This window comes from Poecilia mexicana, unplaced genomic scaffold, assembly GCF_051168715.1.
Source record: "Poecilia mexicana isolate PSO_F unplaced genomic scaffold, ASM5116871v1 scaffold_4, whole genome shotgun sequence".
Taxonomy (NCBI): Eukaryota; Metazoa; Chordata; class Actinopteri; order Cyprinodontiformes; family Poeciliidae; genus Poecilia; species Poecilia mexicana.
In genome coordinates, this window is record NW_028263373.1 from 21,435,176 (window position 1) to 21,456,931 (window position 21,756).

A 21,756-nucleotide genomic window follows, 5' to 3' on the forward strand; every position below is an offset into this window, starting at 1 on the left:
TGAATAAGATCCACCATGCTTAAGGAACATGTAAACACAGTGGAAGTCCCTGAGCCGTTGTACAAACAGGATCAGGCTTGCTTACAAACACGGACGCACTGTGTACGTTTCAAACTCCACTAAAAGTCAGATGCATAAATGTTTAAACAGGAAGATGGATTCCTCTGCTGCGTGGAAAAGAAAAACCCAGAGGTTGCTGTGGGTCATATTTCTGTCTGCATGTAGTCTGGAGGCCCTGCAGTTCCCTCTCTGCTGGGGCCCACGGACGGCTATCTGCCCTGCGCGACGCTCGGTGGGCCAGATATGTTTTTAAGGTCGCCGGTAGACCCGCTGGCCTCTCCGTCCGTCATCCCTCAACACTAAAACTTTCTCCTACCATTGTTTGCATCCAAATGTCGTTTAAAACAACTTGTGAAACTTCATCTGCTTTATCTTTGTCTCCATCTGTCTGCATTCAGACAAAGTTATCACATCATCTGCGGTGGCGCTGAATAAATACTTTCAGCTTCGCTCAGTCTCATTAGATTATTATCTGGATCAGAACATTTCAGTCATTTCAGGGGAAGAACAGGCCCATAACATCAACGTTTTTTATATAAAGTACTTCCATTTTAGCCCCTATCTATCACAGAGTGACTGTTGCTGTGTGTGGTATCACACGTCGCTCTGTGATCTTAAATTGGTGCTACGCCCACTTCCCCTCCTTCTGCTGAGCCTCGCCTCGCTCAGTTTGGGCATCCATCATTGTGATCCTTCTCATTAGCAGCGCGGTTAGAAACATACATCAGACTTTCAGGGTTCTGGGAAAACTGGCTGCTTTTCCTGATTCCTGTCCAATGAATGGACTGTCTATAATCATTTAGAGGCGCCTGTTCTGGTGCAGAGTCGCGTGATCCTCTGTTCATTTTTACCATTTTTTTCCTCCACATTTATTAGCACGACTGGTACTGAAATGTTCAGAAAAGCGCATTAAGCAGTTTGATTTTTAAAAGCAAGTAAAAGTAGATGAAGTTAATGGAGACTGCAAACCTGCAAAACACAAAACATAATTCAATGAATGTTGTTTCTCATTCAGAAATCTTTATATCTGGAACAGTTTACCATCAGAAATAGAAATGGTTTTTAATTCACAGGTGAAACAATAGCTAAAATAATAAGAAATATGTGAACACTGATGTACATCAGCATGCTTTGTTGTGGAGAATTATGTTTTTTTTTATGTTTCTCTTGTTTATAGTCAGAAATTCAGCGTATGTTTGTTTCTGTGTGTGAGAGGAATCTTTAATTTTAATTTTTGCTGTGTTTCAATAAAGGTCCAACAAAGACAGAGTTTCTAGAAAACATATGTACAAAACAATGTTTTTAGCATGTAACATTGTTTACATAAATTTGAACTGAAGTTGAATGTATTAAGCATTTTGTTTTTAGATGTTTTAAAGACGAGGTCTTCAACATGGGGCTCACGAGCGCAAAGATGGTCGCAGATTTACTGCAAGGGAGTCGTAAAATTTCTTTAATTACACATTAACATGAATCCAACATGTAACACACTGATGAAAGAAGGCTTAAAATAATTTATTTAACTCACACATTCGTTGAGCAAAAATCTGTTTATTATGTTAAAGTTCTGCATTTCATGCAAAATGATGGTTTGTGCACGGCAGTGACATACATCAACCCATCACTTTTGTATTCAAATTTATATTTAAATTACAAACATTAAATAAGGAAGCTGTGTGTTACTTGCACAGAACGTACAATAATGAAGCACCTTTTATGCATCACTGACCCCGGGTTATTGTACATATATGCAGCTCTGGTAAAAACTAAGAGCTCACTGCACTGAACCCATTGAAAACCTCCTGGTTGTTCCACCAAATATTTGTTTCTGAACTCCTACTGGGTTAAAACATTAGTACTGTTGTTTCTAAATTAATATGGACTTGTTTTCTCTGCATTATTTGAGGTCTGAAAGCGCTCAAACATATAGCTATAAAGAGATAAATCAGAGAAACTGAAGTGGCCTCTTAATTTTTCCGTAGCTGTATGTTTAGCTGAGTGTGAGAGAGGCTACAGCCTACGTCCCCCAGAATGCTGCGCGGTTCTGGATATCAGTGAAATTGTTGGGTGAATATCTACTGATATTGATCACATTTCTGTCTCTATATTCAGGGCCATAAGTTTCCACACATAGAAGAAATAAACATTTTATATTGGACAACCGTTTTTGTTTTTGTGGGACTCTGTAATCGCTTCACTTTGTGGTTGATCTGCAACATGTCCAGTTTTCTGAGACTTGAAAATAAGTTTTGGTGTGGTGTGTGACACTCATTCCATGTTTTCTGTTAAAGTTTCATCCAGCCATCAGCATAATCTCAATTCTTTGCTCTTTTGTCAAACGCATCTTCTGAAATATAAAAGAAATATACATTTCACATTCTCCTGTGTATGGAAACTTATGGCCCATCCTGTATACTCGTATCGATTTATATCCTTACATACAAGTGCTCTTGAAGAAATTTAGCTTTTTGGTTTTTAGTTTTAGCCAAACAGCCTGACTAAAATGTGGTGAAATGTTGCTACAACACGCAGTTCCCACAGTCTTGTCTCTGAAAATAACCACCGCCGCTACGCTTTTGAACGCAACTCTGAAATCCCGACCTGGAAATCTTTGGCCTCAGTTAGAAGAAACTGAGGTGTGACCTACAACATCTCACTTTGCAAAGAAAGAGGTGTTTTCACACCTATTTCACTTCCGTTTGTGTCTTCTTTTTTTTTTTAAATAACGCATTTTTATGTTTATGTTTCGCTCCAATTAAAGTGAGAGAGAAGCTGTTAAATTTAATGGCAATACACAGCACCGTGTTTGTTATCAAGCTGGAGGAAATGTTTGCCCGGAGCTATTTCTGAATCTGTTGGTTTGGTTTGGTGTTGTGCCATCATTGGCGCATTCCAACCTGTGGTTTTAATCAAGCGCTATAACTGTTTCATTCTTGCTCTTCTCTTCCTACTTGCTTATCTTTTCTGCCATTTTTGTGGGCAAACATGTTGGTCGCTGATAACGCGGCATCAGTTAAAGTCAGTCGCAAGCGGAGTCTGCTTGTGTTGACAAAGCTGCTGGCTCTTCTTCCTCTGTCGATGTAGTTTAATTCACGGGGTCAGCCGGTCACTTGTGATTATGATGTCTTCGGTCCTGCCTGGTCGATAAAGCAATATTCAGAGCCCCAGAAGTGTGGCAGCTCTGGTTTTCCTGTTAATTGTGTTTCTGTTTGGGGGGGATGGGACCCAGGCAACGGGCTTGAAGAAGATGAAGACGGATTCGTTAAAAGTGGTGGCTTATGGAAGCCATTTACGTTGTTTTTTTTAGCTACTTTTCACAGCTAAAATAAAATAAATTAGCTTAAAAGTTGATTTATTTCAGTAATTCTGTGCTAAAAGTAAAACTCACATATTTCATAAACGATTACACAGAGAGAGATATTAATTTTTTCTGTTAATTATTGTGGATTTCAGCTTTTTGTTAAGGTGATCCATCCTCATCAGACATCAACCAACCAAAACACACAAATGTTATTTTTACAATTATTTGGATTAGTTAATCACTGGAATAATTGCCAAGTAATTTGGTAATTAATTAATCATTAACTGAAACATACAGACTCAAAACCATCCATTTGCTAAAAAACAACACACATAGAGCAGTAATTAAACCAAAACTGTGCAAAAATAGATGCAATTTGTGTTTAAGTAGATTAAAAAACTTATTTTCTGCAAATATGTGTTACCTAGAAATCCTTAAGTGGGAGCTTTAGCTTCAAATTTTGTTTAAAAAAATCTATTAAGCACTTTTGGTATTAAATTATTAATTGGTTAATCAAAAAATTGATTATTGATAAGTTGAGCAGAAAGAACTGAACTGTTCACATGTTGATGTTAGAAGTTTGATGCTTCCTTTGCTAGTGTGGAGTAAATGAACTCCACACTATTGCATTTTAGGCACTAAAATGTTTATTTTCTTATTTATAAAAGGAACTGAATAATTTATTTGCATCTTTTAAAGTATTTATAATATTGGATTTAAAAATCTGCAGAATTTTCCCATTTTTTAAATCCAGTTAATCAACAAATCATCAGAATAAAATAATCAATTATTCAACTTTCCATTAATATTCTTGAACACATCACAGTAACTTCCTTAACTATGGCATTTTGTGGCTTAACCTTGTGAAGGGCGTCGGTCATCATCTGCTGGGAAACTGTGAAATGTGCAACATTTCCTTTAATTCAGTCTTATGTGTTATTAAAATAGTTCTGCGGAAATACATTTTCTGTATTATAATTGCTGTAAAATACAAATTTGACGTCGTCTGTTGAAATAAATCTACCAAGAAACTTTTAAACATTTATATCAAATGTTAATTTTGTTTCTCTAAAAGAAGAATCAGGGCTTTTCAAGCCTCCTTTAACCTGTCAGCTGACATTTTATAAACATTTTAGACTCGTAACATTTGAAATATCTCTTATCCATACTTTCCGCATGGCTCAGACATCTTTTGGGTGATTCTCACGAACATGGTACAACTTACAACAAAAATAAAAATGCATTGTATGCACACAAAAACACACCTTCTTTATAAAATAGAATCTAATTTTATCTTTCAATGTAAAATTATAACCTCTATGCATATTTTTAAAGGTATTTTTAGACATTTTAGTCTGACTTTGAAGAAATAAATTCATTACCGTAACACAATTTTGATGAAGAAATATGAAACCACAAAAACATTTTTCCACTTTTTTTGGACACCATGGACTTCAGTGTCCACAAAGGAGAAGGTACCAACAAAGAATAGTCATTAATAACAAAATTTATTATTTTAATGTAAACAATTATTTCATTACCGTAACATGAATACAATTTTAAAATCTATTTTTGTTCTAATTTTGTGTTAAATCATTAAATTGAAAAAACAACACAACCATAATATAAAAGAGTGTGACCATTTCATTGAGGAATTAAAAAGTTCATGTAATTCTTTTATCTAATCTAAATAAATTATCATAAAATGAGCATAGCGGTAATGAAAAAACGTATGTCGGTAATGAATAAGAATGTTTCGGTAATGAACACTTTATAATTACACTAACATTTAACTACACATAAATAATAAAATGGCATGTAACAAAACATACATCTGCAAATTAAACATTTTACCAACATTGAGCCATGGAAACAAACCCACAACTGACTTTTTTTCATCTCTGCTTATTGCTTGGAATGTAAGGTTGGGCAATTGGACGAATTCATCAATCCTCAGGAATAGTAGGGCTGTAGTGATTCAATAATCTCACGATACAATACAATACACGATATTCTGCTCACGATACCATATATATTGCGATATTCAGCAAACAATACAATTCAATACACTTTTGCAATTTTCTGAAAGATTTTAGAGGGACAGAGTGATTTTGGTGACATTTTGTGACTTAGAGTTGGATTGAATTAATTTAACTGAAAACTGATTAAAAGCACCAACTACACAATACCTGGCTCTAGTTGGACATGGACACAGACTTAAAGTCAACAGCTGGACAAAATGAATCAAAGAAGTGGTGAGAAGACATGTTTCTTTTAATAGAAACAGTACAAACTGTAGCTTACATGCATTTGTGAAGTAAATAAAGTGCACCAAGTACCCTGCTCTGAATAGTTTGATACCTTTTTAACCTTGACACTTAACATCTGAAGGAATCACTCTAAGCCTGATGACCTAATCACTCTCCTGGCGAAGCAAGCAGTGAGTGAACAAGATGACAGTTGGATGTTACAATACTTGCATTACTATATCGATTTTTTTCTAGGAAAGAAAATATTGATATATATCGCAAAAATCGATATTACACAGACCTGGATAATAGGCTATGTCCTTCACTGGGTGTTTTTTTAATTTTTATTCATTTATTTTTATGTAAGGGTGATTTATTTATTGAGGTGGCTCGGGCATCCTCACCAGATGCCCAAGCCACCTCAACTGGCTCCTCTCAATGTGGAGGAGCAGTGGCTCTACTCTGAGTCCCTCCCAGATGACCAAGCTCCTCACCTTGTCTCTACAGGAGAGCTCAGAGAAAAAACATTTTAGCCTCTTGTAGCTGTGATCTTGTTCTTTTGGTGATGACCCAAATCTCATGCCCATAAATGAGGGAAGGGTTGTAGATTGGCCAGTAAATTGAGAGCTTTGTCTTTTGACTCAGCTCTCTCTTCACCAGGGCAGACCAGTGCAACTGAGAAAATGTTGCATATTGCTGAACCATAATGGAAAGCCATTACTGCTTACAATGAAAAGCAGTATATGCTTCACTGTGGACGCTGCACCAATCCACCTGTCAATTTCTCACTCCATTTTCCCATCCATGACTACAGATATACTGAGAACTAAACCTGTAGATCATGACCTGATGAAGCCAACAGGACCACATCATCTGCAAAAAGCAGAGATGCGATCCTAAGGCCACCAAAACGGACCCCCTCCACATCTTGGCTGCATTTAGAAATTCTGTCCATGAAAGTAATGAACAGAATCGATGACAAAGGGCAGCCTTGGCGGAGTCCAACTCTCACCGGAAACCAGCCCGACTTACTGTCAGCCCCTACAGGGCTCCCTGAAGGACACGGTCGAACACCTTTTCCAAGTTCACAATACGCATGTAGATTGATTGGGCGAACTTCCACGGACCCTCCAGGACCTGCTGAGGGTGTAGAGCTGGTCTAGTGTTCCACGACCAAGACAAAACCCACACTGCTCTTCCTGAAGCTTAGATTCGACTAATCCAGAACCACAGAATAGACATTACCAGGGAGGCCTAAGAACCCTCTGTAGTTGGAGCATACTCTGTAGGTGGACCACCCCCCCGGGCTGCCAGTCCAGGAGAACTGCCCCCAGTATACATCTTCTTTCACTCATTCACCTTCCAAGTAAAATTTTGATAGCGGAATATCCTTAACTGAATCGAAAAACCATCAAATTGGATCATGAGTTGAAATGGGTCCCTCTGAATCTAAGCATTTTTGGAAATTTTAATTGATATCCAGCACTACTTCCTTTTTCCCTTCACATTAGGTAATTAATATTTGTTGCCATAAAATAGTATAACCATTTTTCATAAGTAGGAAGTAAATAAAAAACTGCTGTAATTGTGTAAAAAAAACAATAAGGAGTATTAAAGTTTAAATGCACTATGTATTTATCTATTTTTTCATTTCAAAAAGACACTGTTCATCACCGTAATCTTGTTTTTCATTACCGCAACAGGTCTAAAATTGCGCGGTAATGAAAGTTGTGCATTACGGTAATGAGTGAAATTCGCATGAGATAGCTTAAAATGGTAGCATGCCATGGTGAGTCAGCTAAAATTTTTTCACCTACAATACAAATTCCCTGATATCTTCTCTACAGAAAAATATCTAATCATTTACTTTTTAAGCACATGAGGTAATGCACATTACGGTAATGATCGGCTGTGGTGTGCGAATAGGCGTATGCAAGGAGAAACATAACAATTATCATAATCAAAATATGTCGAACAATCTTATTTTTTAGCCATATTTTGTCTTCTCTTCTTTGTGGTACATTATGGGTCAAAATAACTCAATTTTAAAAAATTCTATAAATTTAACAGGACTTCGAACAAGGTGCTACGGTAATGAGTTTTGCACCTCTGGACACTCACTTTTATTAAAATATATTTTATTATTTAATAGGAAATCATTAGATATCACAATATTGAGCTAGTTTACATTATTTTACACAAGTTGGTAGTATTTTTTTATAAACCAGCTTGAATAATTACAATGATAAATTGAGGTGAAAGCATTTTTTTTTACTGTGGACGCATTACGGTAATGAATTTCTGACTCTAAAATTAGTTAAAAAACATTTAAAAAAATATTTTGGTAACTAACAATTAACTGTGCCAAATATTAGAAATGATGATTGTTCAAATAAAAGTGAATTATTTTTAATTTTCATGAGTATGACTTTAAAATCTTCTTAGACATTCAAATGACTGGGTTCGTGAGAATCACCCTTTTGTGTTCAGAGTTATTCCTATTTGAAGTGAAGTACCCACGGAGCCATCTGGTTGAGAAACATTTATTTATATGTGCATTTATCTTTAAACTCTGTTGTCTAAAAAACAAAGAAACCACCATAAATGCACAGGCAGACTGTTCAGTCGCAGTTCTGCTTATTTTGTTTAACTAGCTGGTCATTGATTGAAAAATGTGTTGCATGCAAAGTCCTGAACAATGAAGAAAATGGGCGAAAAGAGGAAGGCCTCGAGAAATGTATTTGTTTTCAGAGCAAACAATAAACTTTATAGTCTCTTACTAATCGGTGAGGTTGGATCAAAATAAAAATGTTAATTTCCAGCGTAGGAAATGCTGGATATTTGTTGAAGAACTTTATTTTTCAAACCAGTATTTTACCAAAAAAGGAATAGACTGAAGCCAAGAGGCTAAGCAGTCTACAAAAAGAAGCATATCTACTTTCCACATACATGCATACACATTTACATTAAATATACGTAAAAAAAAAAAGTTTATTAGTTGGTTCAAGATATCACACAACTGGCAATAGCAGAAAAAAGTCAAACTGATTCATATGAATATGAAAATATTTGTCAGTGTGAATGCTTTAAAATAATCTTTCCCCGTTGGGCAGAAATGGCGGAAACAAACTCAAGCATTAAAAAAACTGAAGGACATTTTGTAACAAAGAACTAACTTAATGTGTTCCTCATTCATTTACATTTATTTTATGTGAAGCACCTGTTTATTCACTGTATGGAGAAGCACACAGGCTCTGCATGTTGCTTTGGGTCGTAAACATCTCTGCACAATCCTGTAAAAGGAAAAAAAAGATTATTTTGGTGAAGCGATCCTGTCTGACCAGTTGTGTTTGCTCTGTACATTAATGACAGTTGCAAAGGGGCTCCAGCCTGGAACAATGCAGCGTTTGAATACGGCTGATCATGTGTGCACCTCACCCCCGTCGCTCTCATTTCTCCACTGTCAAAGTTATCTGCTCAATGGGACACACCCATCTATCATCTACTTTTATTTTTTATTCCTTTTCCTCTTAACCTGACCGGTTAGTGAACTTAATCTGATTCAGTCACGCCTAAACACAACCTATGGCGACAGGCAGCGGCATTTTTCCCATTCCACTCAGGCGGGGCCGAATGAAGAAAACAAGTTCATACTGAGCTCTTTCCTAAGAGAGAATCACCTGAAGGACGTGGATTAATAGGATGTTTTGAAACTGCTGTCAGTGTATTGGGTGAAAGGTGATCTGATCGCTGCGTTTAAAGCGTCTCCTTTCAGGTAGAGGACGAGTGGACACGGTGGACGGAGGGGTTATCTCCGTGCCATTACTGAATCAGATGTTTTTCTGCAGTCGGTCAATGAAATTGGCTACAAATATAATGCCGTTCAACTGCAAAATCACCAAATCTTACCAACAATTTTTGTCTAGTTTCTAGTTGTAAGACATAGGAGCTTGCATTGCATAATTAATTTCTGAATGTAGATTAAAATGTACTAGTTGCACTGGCAGATATTCCCCATATTATAAGTGAAATAACCTAGTACTTGTAATCTATATTTAATAATTACTGACTCAAAATAAGATTTTATGACTTGCTGAAAAGTTAGTTGTAATTCAAAATGGCATGGCGCTATTAAAACCCATAAAAAACAACATCCTCACGAGGACAAGATTAAAAACTAAAAATAGAATAAAGTGAAATGATATTTAAATATCTGCGTCCAGATGGAAAAACAAACATAAGATTAAGAATCATCATTCAGGATAGTTTTAGTTTATTATAAATACCTTCTTAAAGCTGTTTGAAACTCAATCTTCTGAGGTGTCTCCTATACTTTTTTTGGTAGAGTGAACATAGCTCCACATAAGGCCGACTTCTTTAAACTCCACCTTTAATTGCATTTCTAGTTTGATAATCATTAGCTCTGCTGGTACAACTCTTTAAACCTTTTTAGCTGCTGGAAAACTACAAAGATTTATCCCCTTTTAAAAGCAGCAGAATGTAGGTCAGACTTGTAAATGAGCAATGAGAAACCTAAACAGACTCATGACTGTGGATGTGGGCCTTTCTAAGAGCCAGGTGTGAGGGAGCATGTAGGTGATACCGGGGTCTTCTCTCGGCTTTGGTTTTCAGCTGCAGAGGCTCCATTGTGTGCTACGTGACACTACCGCCAGCACCACTGACAGCCATTTGCATTAATGGGCTGACTGACCCTCCCCCAAACTCCCTCGCTCACACACACACACACACACACACACACACACACACACACACACACACACACACACACACACACACACACACACACACACACATTTTGTTACCTACTGCTGCTGCCTTTGAGGCCGTAAAGGCTGATCTTTGGTTACTGATTGTTTGCAGAATAAGGCCTGTTTATAATTTATCTGCAGACGTTCAGTCGCTGACCTACATACGCTCCCAAACTATCAGACAACAGACACCAAATGATTATTTATCAGAAGTTGTGAAATCTGAAGTCTGGCTGGATTAACTTTGCTCTGTCATCATAACACATATCTGCTGTTGGTGGTAATTTTGAGTTGATCTATTTAACTTCTCACCAGATCATATGATTTAGAGTCTTTATCTTTGTTTTTGTGAAGTAAAGGTTAAAAGTGCAGAGCTGTTTTTTTTTTCTTTTCATTCTGATCAAGGTGTGTGGACCGTGCGTTACCAGTCGGCCCAGTTTCTTGTCATTTATCTAGTTTCTTATTGTATATCTGACAAGTAGAGCTTAAATCCCCCCGTCTCAGCTCACTTACTACAGAGACATGGAAAACCTACCGCAGCCACACCCGCGTCCGCCTGATAAAACTGGTGTTGGTGGGTGGTAACTGTGGTGGTACTGGTGGGGTTGTAATGTACACAGGGATTATATACCTGGGACTGATAAAGGGCCGGAGACAAAGAGAGCGAAGCTGATAGGAGACGGAGGACAAATGGAGACACAGCAAGGAGTGAAAAACGAAAGCAGATACAGATGGACAGATACATGCTGTGTATGTGGGAAGCTAACAATGCTATACAGCGAGGGGTGTGGTGTGATCGTGATAGCAGCCCTGCCAGTTTGACAGAATCCCGACTGGCTGCTTTACGCTCCTGTTCAGTCAGTGTCACATCGGGTTCATCTAGTTTACTCCACAACGATCTCAAAATCTGAAGCTTCTCGACGGCTTTTATAGGAAACCTGTCTAGCAAAATTCTAACCTTTATGCTTTTATGTAGGTCTCAAAAACACCCAGATGTTTTCTTTTTGTTTTGTTTTGGAAATAACATATTTTGGTGTCTGGAAAACGAGCCGTTTCAAAAATGTTCAGTCACATTCGATGGGCACTGTGTTGTTACAGAGCAACCCAACTCAGCCTGTTACCTAGCAACTCAAACTGAGTTCCGGCACATTTGGTTAGCTGGTTTTACGCTGTACAATGGCTGCTGGAAAACACAAGTGTTTTGTTGTTGATTCACCATCCAGAAACCACTAGCTGCATTCTTGTTGAATGTGCAGGAGGCTCCGCTTCTGCTTTTCAAAGATGTAGGATACAAAATGAACGCTGTACAATGGCAGCTGGAAAAGACAAGTGTTTTGTTGTTGGCTTACGATACATAAATCACTTGCTGCATTGTTGTCAGTTATGCAAGAGGCTCAACTAATGCTTTTCAAAGATGTACAGTTGTATAATTCCGAATCTGTTTGCAGCTTTTTCACATGCGAGTGTAAAAGCTGATTTGGAGGGGCGTGGCCAACAGCAGCTTATTTGCATCTAAAGTGTCTGCCCTAAAACAGATCATTGTCCAAAAAATGTGATCAACATGTTTTTAATCGCTCATAGATCTAATCCCAAACTGTTAAAGGAACATTATAGGCCACCTCTAATGGGACTTGTGCAGCTGTCGGCACTCCTCTCTTTATTACATTTAAAAAGGCTTCTTGATTTATATCTTCTAATAATAATACTTCCTCATACCTGTTGCTGAGCGCAGCCTTGCATCCCTTCATAGTTCTGCTTTGACTTATTTTAAGAATATGAACTCAGTCGCCCTCTCTCCCATGATAGATTTGTATCGTGAGCGAGTCCGGTGCCTCTGGAGGTTATTTTTACAGGCATTGATATGGGCGGCCCGAGTTGTTTAGATTATCTTGATCTGATTAAAACAACACGTCCCATGAATTCAGTTATTACTCTGCGGAAATGTTAAAAAAAGAAGTGTTTCTTTGTTTCATAAAATTACCAGCAGAACAGTTACTGGCTCCCAATAGGCGTTACATCAGGGGATGACAGCTTTCTAAAGGACGATTTTAGAGTCTTTATCTAAAAGTCTTTATCTAAAAGTCACAGTGACGACCAATTTTCAGATTGTTCTTGCATCTAAAACAGGTTCCTGGAGGTTTTAGAGGAGGAATAATCACATGGCATCACAAATCCGCTGCTGAACTTGCAACATGTTTATCAAGTGAAGTCTGGAAGTTTGGAAACTCCAGAAAACTGACCGTTCAGACTGCAGAAACTTTGAAAACTCTTGGATACATTTCCAAATTAGTACCACATTTGGAAGAAACACAAGTTGCATACTTTTGATGGGAGGAAAAGATCAGAATCAGGTCATTCAGACTGCTGTGAAAGTGGAAAGACATGGATAAATTCAACATATTTTTACTCAAGTGAAGGTAAAAATTACTCAAGAAGTCACTCAAGGAAGAGTAAAAAAGTATGTCAAAAAGTTAGCTACTGAGCAACTAATCAAAACTTCAGTCTTTAATATTTAAAAATTACATCATCAGACAGACCAAAATATAAAGTTATGTGCAAATTTTGGTATTAAAAGATCAAAATTAGAACAACCAATATAAATAGCATAATTATGAAATGAAATCAGACAAAAGAGACATTTTTATAAATCAATTTCTTTCAATATATGCAACATTAACAAACTGCAGGTGTGTGTCTGCCTGGTGTATTTTTGGTTAAAACATGTTTGTTCTTCATTCAGTGAAGTAAAAGTGTCGATATTTCAAAATAAAATTACTCGAGCTGAAGTAAAAAGTGCAGCATAGTAAAAAAAAAAATACTCCTAAAAGTAAAACTTCTCCAAAAAGTCGCTCATGTAATGTAATTAGTGACAACACAACTCTCCAACTGTGCTAACACACAATTATGCCTAAGAAAAACTCACCAAATATCCTAACAGTGATGTTTTTGGGCTGTGAGAGGAAGTCAAATTAAACTTCATGCAGAAAGAACCAGGCTGGGATTCAAACCCAGAACCTTCTTGCTGCAAGGCAACAGTGCAGCCAACTGCACCACTGTGCAAACTCTATATTTGTGATTCTTTACTGGAATAAAGGCTATAGCGGTTTTCGTCTGGTATTACACCCAGACATGCTGCTTTTCAGTTCTCCAGCAGTGATTTATGGGGATATTTTTAATTTTATTTTGACATCTTCCTCTCTGTGTGGCAGCAAGACAAACCTGGGCCGTCATCCAGTTTAGTGGCAAGTAAATAAAATAAATAGCCGTCTGTTTCATGTCAATGAAGAAAAATGTAATGGATCACTAATTTGGATCATTCATAGCAACATTTAAAATCATCCTTTGTTAGATTTGGCTCCACACTTGATTAAAATAAATTACATCTTATTTAATAGCATGGGATTTTCTTCGCCGCTGAATCATTGGCCCATAATTAAAGTTTTAACTCTTCCACGCTGTAAAAACGATGGCGCTATAAAAACGATGGCGCTATAAAAGATAATTTATTTCCTCATCTTCGCTACACGAGCCAACATTTTCTTTCTTTGCTTGTATGTGATGTTTCTGCTGCACTGAGTTGTTCATTTATTTGGTCCTTCTGCGAAGCATGGAGTTTATTCCTACAGTCATATGATATGCGTACCTCATCCCATCTTGTAATTATAATATTTTTAGACAATTACGTGACGCTGCTAACCTCAACAACACAATAGTACCGCAGATTGGGTCATAATAATTACTGTTTTTCCTCAACAACTCCTATTTTTTTCTCATAAAAATAACACCAATTTAAAACTTCTACGTATTTTCCCACGTATTTTTGGTTTAGTTCCTAGTGCAAATATACTAATTCACTTGAAATGATAAAACTAACTTACAAGTAATCTTTTTTAAGTTGACAACTCCTTAATATTAATCAAAAATACCAGTTGCAAAAATGTCTCATTATAAATAAGATACTCTGCCAGTGGGACTAGCACTTTTTCATCAATATTAAGAAATTGTTGATTTAAAACAAGCTCCTATATTGTTGAAAAGCTACTTGTAAGTTAGTTGGTCTTATTCCAAGTGTCTTCTAGAAACTAGACCAAATATACTTCATAAGATTTTGTGTTTTTGCAGCGTAGGTAAAGTGTGTCACCTCTGAGACGCACTTTCAATTTGAAATGTTGGAAAAATGTCAATGAGCCAAATATGGAGGAAGTAACTGCAGGCATTCAGATGAAGGAGGGTGCTGTGCCTGAGCCTGTTAACCCTGAATGAGACCTGAAACCGGATATGCTTGAGTAAGAATGGCGTCAACACAGTTCACACTTTACAAAATGAAGCAGCCTTGTTGAGTGGACGAGGAAACGCCGACGCTAATCAACACACTGCCGTTCAGCTATACGCTTCTCATGTCTTCCCAAATAGCTGCGAACGACAACCGTCACATGGGAATCACACCTTTTACTGTTAACAATAACCGGATTGTTTTTAGGCATTATGGTCTCTGGGATATTATAGCTGTTTGTATTTCTTATCCTCTTGTCACTACGTCCCGTGGATTAGAGGGAGTGGGCTGCAGCAACACCACAAGGCAAATATTTATTGGTGTGATTACGAGAGAGAGAGAGAGAGAAAGAGAGAGAGAGAGAGAGAGAGAGAGAGAGAGAGAGACACAGAGAGAGAGAGAGAGAGAGAGAGAGACTGAAAAAGGGACAGGGAGCAAATAAAGTAACATGAGGGGGATGGGAACTGGGTAAGGGGTAATTTCTAAGATTTATGGTGCGGCACTTCACGAAATGCATGCATCCTGTAATTAACCCCCCCCCCTCTGCAGGCTTGTACATTAGGTGGCATCCCCCCACCGCAGCACCCACCTCTGCCTCACAGCCCCCACTCCTCCCAGTCTTGACCACCAGCTAATAACATCCTACACCAGCCTGGCGTCACTAATGAGGGCTGAACGGGACGAGCTCAGCGGTGACAAACCACCGCTGTCGCCATCGTATCACAACCGTTTCATTTTCATTTTCTCCGAGACGGCCTTTCAAGAAAATGATCGTTTTCCCCCCCCCCACTAATTACATTTACACAGAGAATTGTAACTATTGTTGCATGGGGGAAATTAAATAATTGAATATAGTTCTGAACTTAACTGAGCTTAATGAGATTTTTTTGCGTTTCGTCACTGGAGATGCTCTAATCTGATATTAATATCTGAAATTGAACAAAAAAAAAAATCTAGATCCGGCATCAGTGGTAATGTGACTCGATCCATAAGAGCAGATCTATTCAGTCTACTTCTATGCTTTGAGGTCTGAGAAACTTTATGGTTCGTTTTTTATTTTACATTATATTTACGAGTCTGAATCACACTTTCTGAACCATTTATAAGATTTACTGCAGTTTATTTTACATGTCAACTTATTGTTTTCGTTTCAGTTTCTTTGCTATTAATTTTTTGTTGCCTATTATAATCCCAGTTGCATCGACAGAACTATTTAAAGTTGTTTTGTTTTTTTCATGTTTGACCAAGCTTATGATGCTAAGAGTTAAGACATACATTTATAACTCAGTACTTTTATGTCTGTCTTAAAAAAGAGAAATGTTTTTCGATATTAAAGCTCAGATGTATCGGTATCGTAACATGGATCGGTGCGTCACTATTCATCGCTCCAACATACAGTTTTTAAATTATTTACCTTTAATTGAACTGAAAAAGTTGATAAATCTGATTTTTCCAGGTCTCTGTCGAATATAATCTATTTTATGCATGCTTAGTTCTTATTTTTATTCAGTTAAAATCATTTTAGAGCTATTGTACCGTCATGCACAACAGAAGGCTTCTGTCCTTTTCGTCTGTTTGTGTCGGCGCCGAGCTGAGGTGAGTGATTTCCTGAAGTGATATCAAACGCTCTTGGTTGGAAAGTGCATCATGAGGCTTTGCTGCAGGCTGTGGGCTGTGCTGATGCCTGTCTAGTAATAATACGCTCGGGTTTTATTTTCTGTGGTTTTGTTCGACAGTGCTTGGTAGCACATTGTGTATCGCAGCCGGTTACTTCCAATACAACCTTATGAAACTCTGTGACCTTGCTCAGACACTCGTGTGATCTTGTTGGTACTAAACATTCGGCGCAGACTCGTCGCTGCAAACCTTTACTGAAGTGTGAAGAGAGTCACGCTTTCACAGAACCTAAATGTTTGCATTGTGTGATGGATGCTCCTACCACCACCACATAGTGTTAGTATTTATTTCTTTATTAGTATAATTTATTTCATTTAGACATATTTTCTAATGGGTGCACACTTTAGTTAATGTCTGTCTGAATGGTTCATTTATACTTGTTTTGTTTGAGGTGCCACTTATAGGAACCAGCTGGTGGAGGAACCTGGGGCAAACCATCTACAAATTTCTGAAAGACCGAAGAGGGAGACTTCAAGTTTTTTATTTAATTTTGTCACTTAAATATTCACTTATTGTTTGCTAAGTTAGTTAGTTTTGCTTTATTTGTTTATAGAAATCTTTAGTTAATTTTGTATTTATTTGTTCTTTTGTTAGATCGGACCTCCCTCAAGTGGTAGATTTGGGTTACTCCACCCCTATTTAAGCAGCCTTTGTTCTTTGTTTGGTCAGTTTTGTTTGTGTTTAGTTAGAGTTCAGTTGACCTCAGTTAATTTGGATCTAAATTTGTTATTTATTCTTTGATTTATTCTTGCTTTAAATCTTAATGTTTTGTCAACAATTTTTTGAAGAATTAAAACCGAGACGTTTCCTACTTTGAACATTTTTTGTCTTCGTTTGAGTCTGGTCCCTCACACATTGACTGTGTGCATGTGGCATAAATAGAAAATGCTCTAAGAAGATATTTCGCTATCAGTGCAAGCGGAAAAAAACAACAACCACAGGCTGAATGTCCCCACTGTACTCCCCCCAGTGTGGGCGCCTCACTTTTACTGCTCACTTTCGCTGAACTTTCCGGAGCCCTGAGCCCTGCCAGCAGCTGGACCCACATCAGGATTTCATCAAGCCACACTGGTCCGCAGCGCTTCTTTACTTTCCATCTGGGACGCCCCCCTTGTCTTCCTCATTTTTTTTAAATTCATTTTCTTCTTGACTTATCTTTTTTTTCTTTTTAACCTCACAATATATGCGTTCACTTTCATGATTAAAGTTGAAAAACATTTTTAAAAGCGTAAAAGAAGTCGCCGATGGGTGATGAGTCTGGATGGCTGAACTCAAGCATAACACGACCACAGAACCAAAGTAGAGACAGCAAAGCTTAAATATGAGATCATAAAGTAAATATTTAAATGGCAGATAAACCAACGAGGAGGAGAGAGTCAGAACAAATGTTGTCAGTCTGAAGTACCTCAGAGACTTAAAAAACCGGCCCCAAACAAAGACATTTAAAAGCTCTCTATTCTGAATCATCACAGTGCAATGTTATATCACACATAAACAGTTGTGATATTAAATAAAGACTGGTGCTCTAAATTAAAAGCTGCGAATTATGTCTGCATTTTAGGCACCTTGGTGTTTGTGCTCCAGTTCTGACCAGCATTGTGATGGTTAACCCAATCAACTTTTTACGTTTTTACACAAGAACTCCAGCGTTTGCTGGTTTTGGTCTGAATTTGTTAGCCCCAATAATAAGGATTAAAGAATAAATTAGGACAAAACCATGACTTTTAAATTAAAATTGACTTGCAAAAATGTTAGATGCATCACAAAGTGATCATCTTTTCCAAACTTCCTGGTTTTCTTAACTGGAAACCTTTGACTTATACTCTAAAGTACACCTTGGTGCTTTTAATTGGTGTATTAAAACTTGGTTAAAAACGAGAAACGTTTTCAAATGAAGATCCCGTTTTAATTGTTTTTTGAAGTTTTGGATCTATGATCCCATTCCTAGAAAAGAAAAACTGATTTGTTTATTTGTTTAATTTAAATATTTCATGGTTAGTTTACTTTTGAGTAAGAAAAATGCAACATTTTAGTTAATTTTAATTTTAAAAATGATATTTTTTGGCCAGTGAGTATTTTTGAGCTGACAATTTAGCACCACAAAAAGTTTGTACACCTCTGATCTAGAGTTAAAGTTAGTAGCAGGCCATCAGACGGAGTCACTATGGTGCCATCTTCCATATGATTTAGTGGTTGTGGCTTTAATTTGTGTTTTTGTTTTAATATAACTTAAAGTTATGTTCCTGATGGTTGTAGGAAAAGAGCTGCCATCTTTAATTGGATGTTTTATGACATCTAACATAAAAAAATAAAACTTTTCCCTTCATTTTTCTCTCCTTTCTGTTTCCACAGCTCTACGAACTCGACGGGGACCCAAAAAGAAAAGAGTTTCTCGACGACCTCTTCAGTTTCATGCAGAAGCGAGGTGAGTGTCCGTGTGTCTGCTCTGCGTATCCATTACAACCATTACATTTCTTCATCAAATCTCCCGGCTTTATTACTAGCCGGTGCCACAGGCAGCTTCTAATTATTTTATAGAGAGGACGACGATCACCCTCCCCCATCTTCTCGGCTTTCACTGTTCTGGGTGGGGTCGTGATTCATTTCAGAGATAATTGCTTCACGGTCACACTGCAGTCTGTAACCGTATAAAAGCCTGGGGATGAATTAGCCGTTTTATCCAGTCCTGAGCACTTCTCCAACACTTTGCACTTCAGTTCTCCCTGTTTGGACACTTCGTTCATCGTTTGTGAGCAGCTAAAAGCTGCAGCCGTTTGACTTTGCTCTGCAGAGCCGCTGCTGGAGTCACAGGTGGGCTCAGGGCGTGTTATCACATCGGGGCGGGGGGAGAAATGGCTGACATGGGAGACAACAGACATGTGGTCACAACTGAACAACCAGAACAAGCTATTTACAGTGTCACCCACAGCCTGTGGGTGGGTCTGCCAAGTCCCCTCTTGGGATCTGTGAGCGCCATCTGTAGGCCACTCTGATAACTGAGGCATTACTTCTCATATTCAAGTTAACTTGTGTTGCAAAGATGACTGTTTTATATTTTCACCTGTTTGTTTTTAGTTCTGGTTATGACTTGAGATAATATAAACAAACACAGGTAACTGGTTAAGTTTGTCTGTGCAGCATATTTCAGCAACAAAGCAGCTCAAAGTGCTTCACACGATGAAAACGCAACACAAAACTTCGCATTGCTGTGGAAAAATTCATCCAGACTCAAACAAACGAGGTTCCAGTTACTATTAATCAAAGGAAGAGCTAAACAAATTTGATTTTAGGTTGGATTTAAAGGCAGTGTTTCAGCTGTTTTGTAGTTTTATGGAAATTTGTTCCAGATTTGTGGTGCATAGAAGCTGAATGCTGCTTCTCCATGTTTGGTTCTGGTTCTGGGGATTCAGACCAAAACCAGAAGACCTGAAATGTCTGGACACAACAATAATAATGTATTTTAGTGCTAAGATGTTCAGTGATTTATAAACTAATAGTATTTGAGAGTCTAAGGTAAAGACTTTTATTTAAATGTTCTGTTTTGCTCTATTAGTGCATCTTTGCCCACAAACACTAATCCAGTTCAACGCTCAGTGGAAACGAGGTGTTTGAAAATATTAGCTTCATTTCAATAAATGGTTCTTGTCATCGTTTTGCAACAAATGGTTATTGTTTTGACCCGATTCATATAAAAATACTTTCTTCCTGGGCTGCAACTAATAATTAGTTTAGTAATTGTTTATTCTGTTTATTATTTTGATGATTAATCAGATATAAAATTACATATTCTGCACATTTTTCATTTAAGCCTTTCTTGTGCAATATTAGAAATAGTCGCATTGAAAATGCAAATAAACATATAATTTATTTCCTTTATACAGAAGAAAATAAATATTTTATTGCTTAAAATGTAGGACTATGGTTTTCCTTTTGTGAACATTTGATCATTTTTTGCAAAGATATTGGAGCTAAATCTTTGGCTAAAAGAGCTTTTATAACATCAACATGTGAGAAAGCTCAACACTTTCTGCTTGATTTAACATCAATACATGTAGAGCTGATCCTTTTCTCTCTTTTCTGGATTATCCGATTAATAATTGCTGTTGTAAATTTTAAAAAAGTTGCTTTATTTTACATAATTTTGTTAGTTTTTTTTTACAGAATTTGAACCACGTGAAGCTAAAACTTTGCCACTTGAGGAATTTTTACTTTTACAGACATCACAAATCCGAAATGTACATATTATCTGCACAGTTTTTGCTTAATTACTGAAAATGTTGTTCTTTCAAGAAAGAGACTTTTTGAGTCTCTACACTCCGGTTAGCGATTAATCGATTACTACATTAGTTGACGATTATTTTAATAAACAAATAATCGTGATTAATCCTTTCAGCCCTACTTTTTTTCCGAGGTTTAGAAGCAAACTACAGGCATCTCCAACGTGCAACTCAAATATAATTCACACAACATTAAATGGCTGTGCAACCTTGTAACCTGTTGATGTTTCTCCTGTGTGTGTGTGAACCAGGAACCCCTGTGAACCGTATTCCCATCATGGCCAAGCAGGTCCTGGACCTCTACATGCTCTACAAGCTGGTGACAGAGAAAGGCGGCTTGGTGGAGGTCATCAACAAGAAACTGTGGAGGGAGATTACCAAGGGACTTAACCTGCCTACCTCAATCACCAGTGCAGCCTTCACCCTCCGCACACAGTCAGTGCACGTTTCTGTTTCCTCTCACAGCTACCCGCCTGTGCTGTTGTTGTGTTTGGCATATTTGGATTCACCCTTCCAGTGGTGACAGACGCAGCTAAGTCAGCTTTTCTCATGACTAAACAGTGCCTTAACTGTCGCAGCTTTAATCCCTTAATCCCTGCTCTGGTCGGTGCTTCACAGCGTCGGAGATGGCACAGATCAAATGTCAACAGCCGCTTTGTTTTTCAAATTAACTCCTGCGTTGAAGTAATTTCCTGTAGTTGGTTCTAGTTGGAGCTCCTCGCTCCCAGCTAGCAAAAGATCATCCTGATCTGCTCTCCCAGGAAGGAGGCTCGTGTTGTATTTACGTTTTTTATTCCTCCTGATCTTGATTTTAGCTCAACCTGAAATTTTAATGTGCTTCATTGGGATTTTAAGTGGTAGAACAACACAAACTGGAGCGTAGTGTTGAATTGGAAGGGAAATAATGCATGTTTTTTCATTTTGATTTATAGCTAAAAGTCAGAAAAATGAGGCATTAATTTACATTCTGATGATTAACATGAAAGACAATTTTAGTTTAGACTTCATCATTCATTTTATTGATGGTTTCAGTTTTTATTTTCATCTTATTTTTTGTTTTTGGATTTTTTTTTTGGGGGGGGGGTATTTATTGGATTGTTAGTACAAAATTAAAATTTATTAGTTTTTCAGAGGACAAACTTGCATTGTT

The 21,756-nt window shown here is 37.5% G+C and overlaps 1 protein-coding gene across 2 annotated transcripts in view; it reads left to right on the forward strand.

The window, feature by feature from the left end:
• arid3a (AT-rich interaction domain 3A) overlaps positions 1-21,756 on the forward strand; it is a 75,174-nt gene that overhangs the window by 42,069 nt on the left and 11,349 nt on the right. For both annotated transcript variants that reach the window (XM_014990924.2, XM_014990925.2), the window contains exons 4-5: positions 18,682-18,754; positions 20,858-21,041. In XM_014990924.2, the coding sequence (XP_014846410.2) occupies positions 18,682-18,754; positions 20,858-21,041 (257 nt within the window). The remainder of the gene's footprint in view (positions 1-18,681; positions 18,755-20,857; positions 21,042-21,756) is intronic.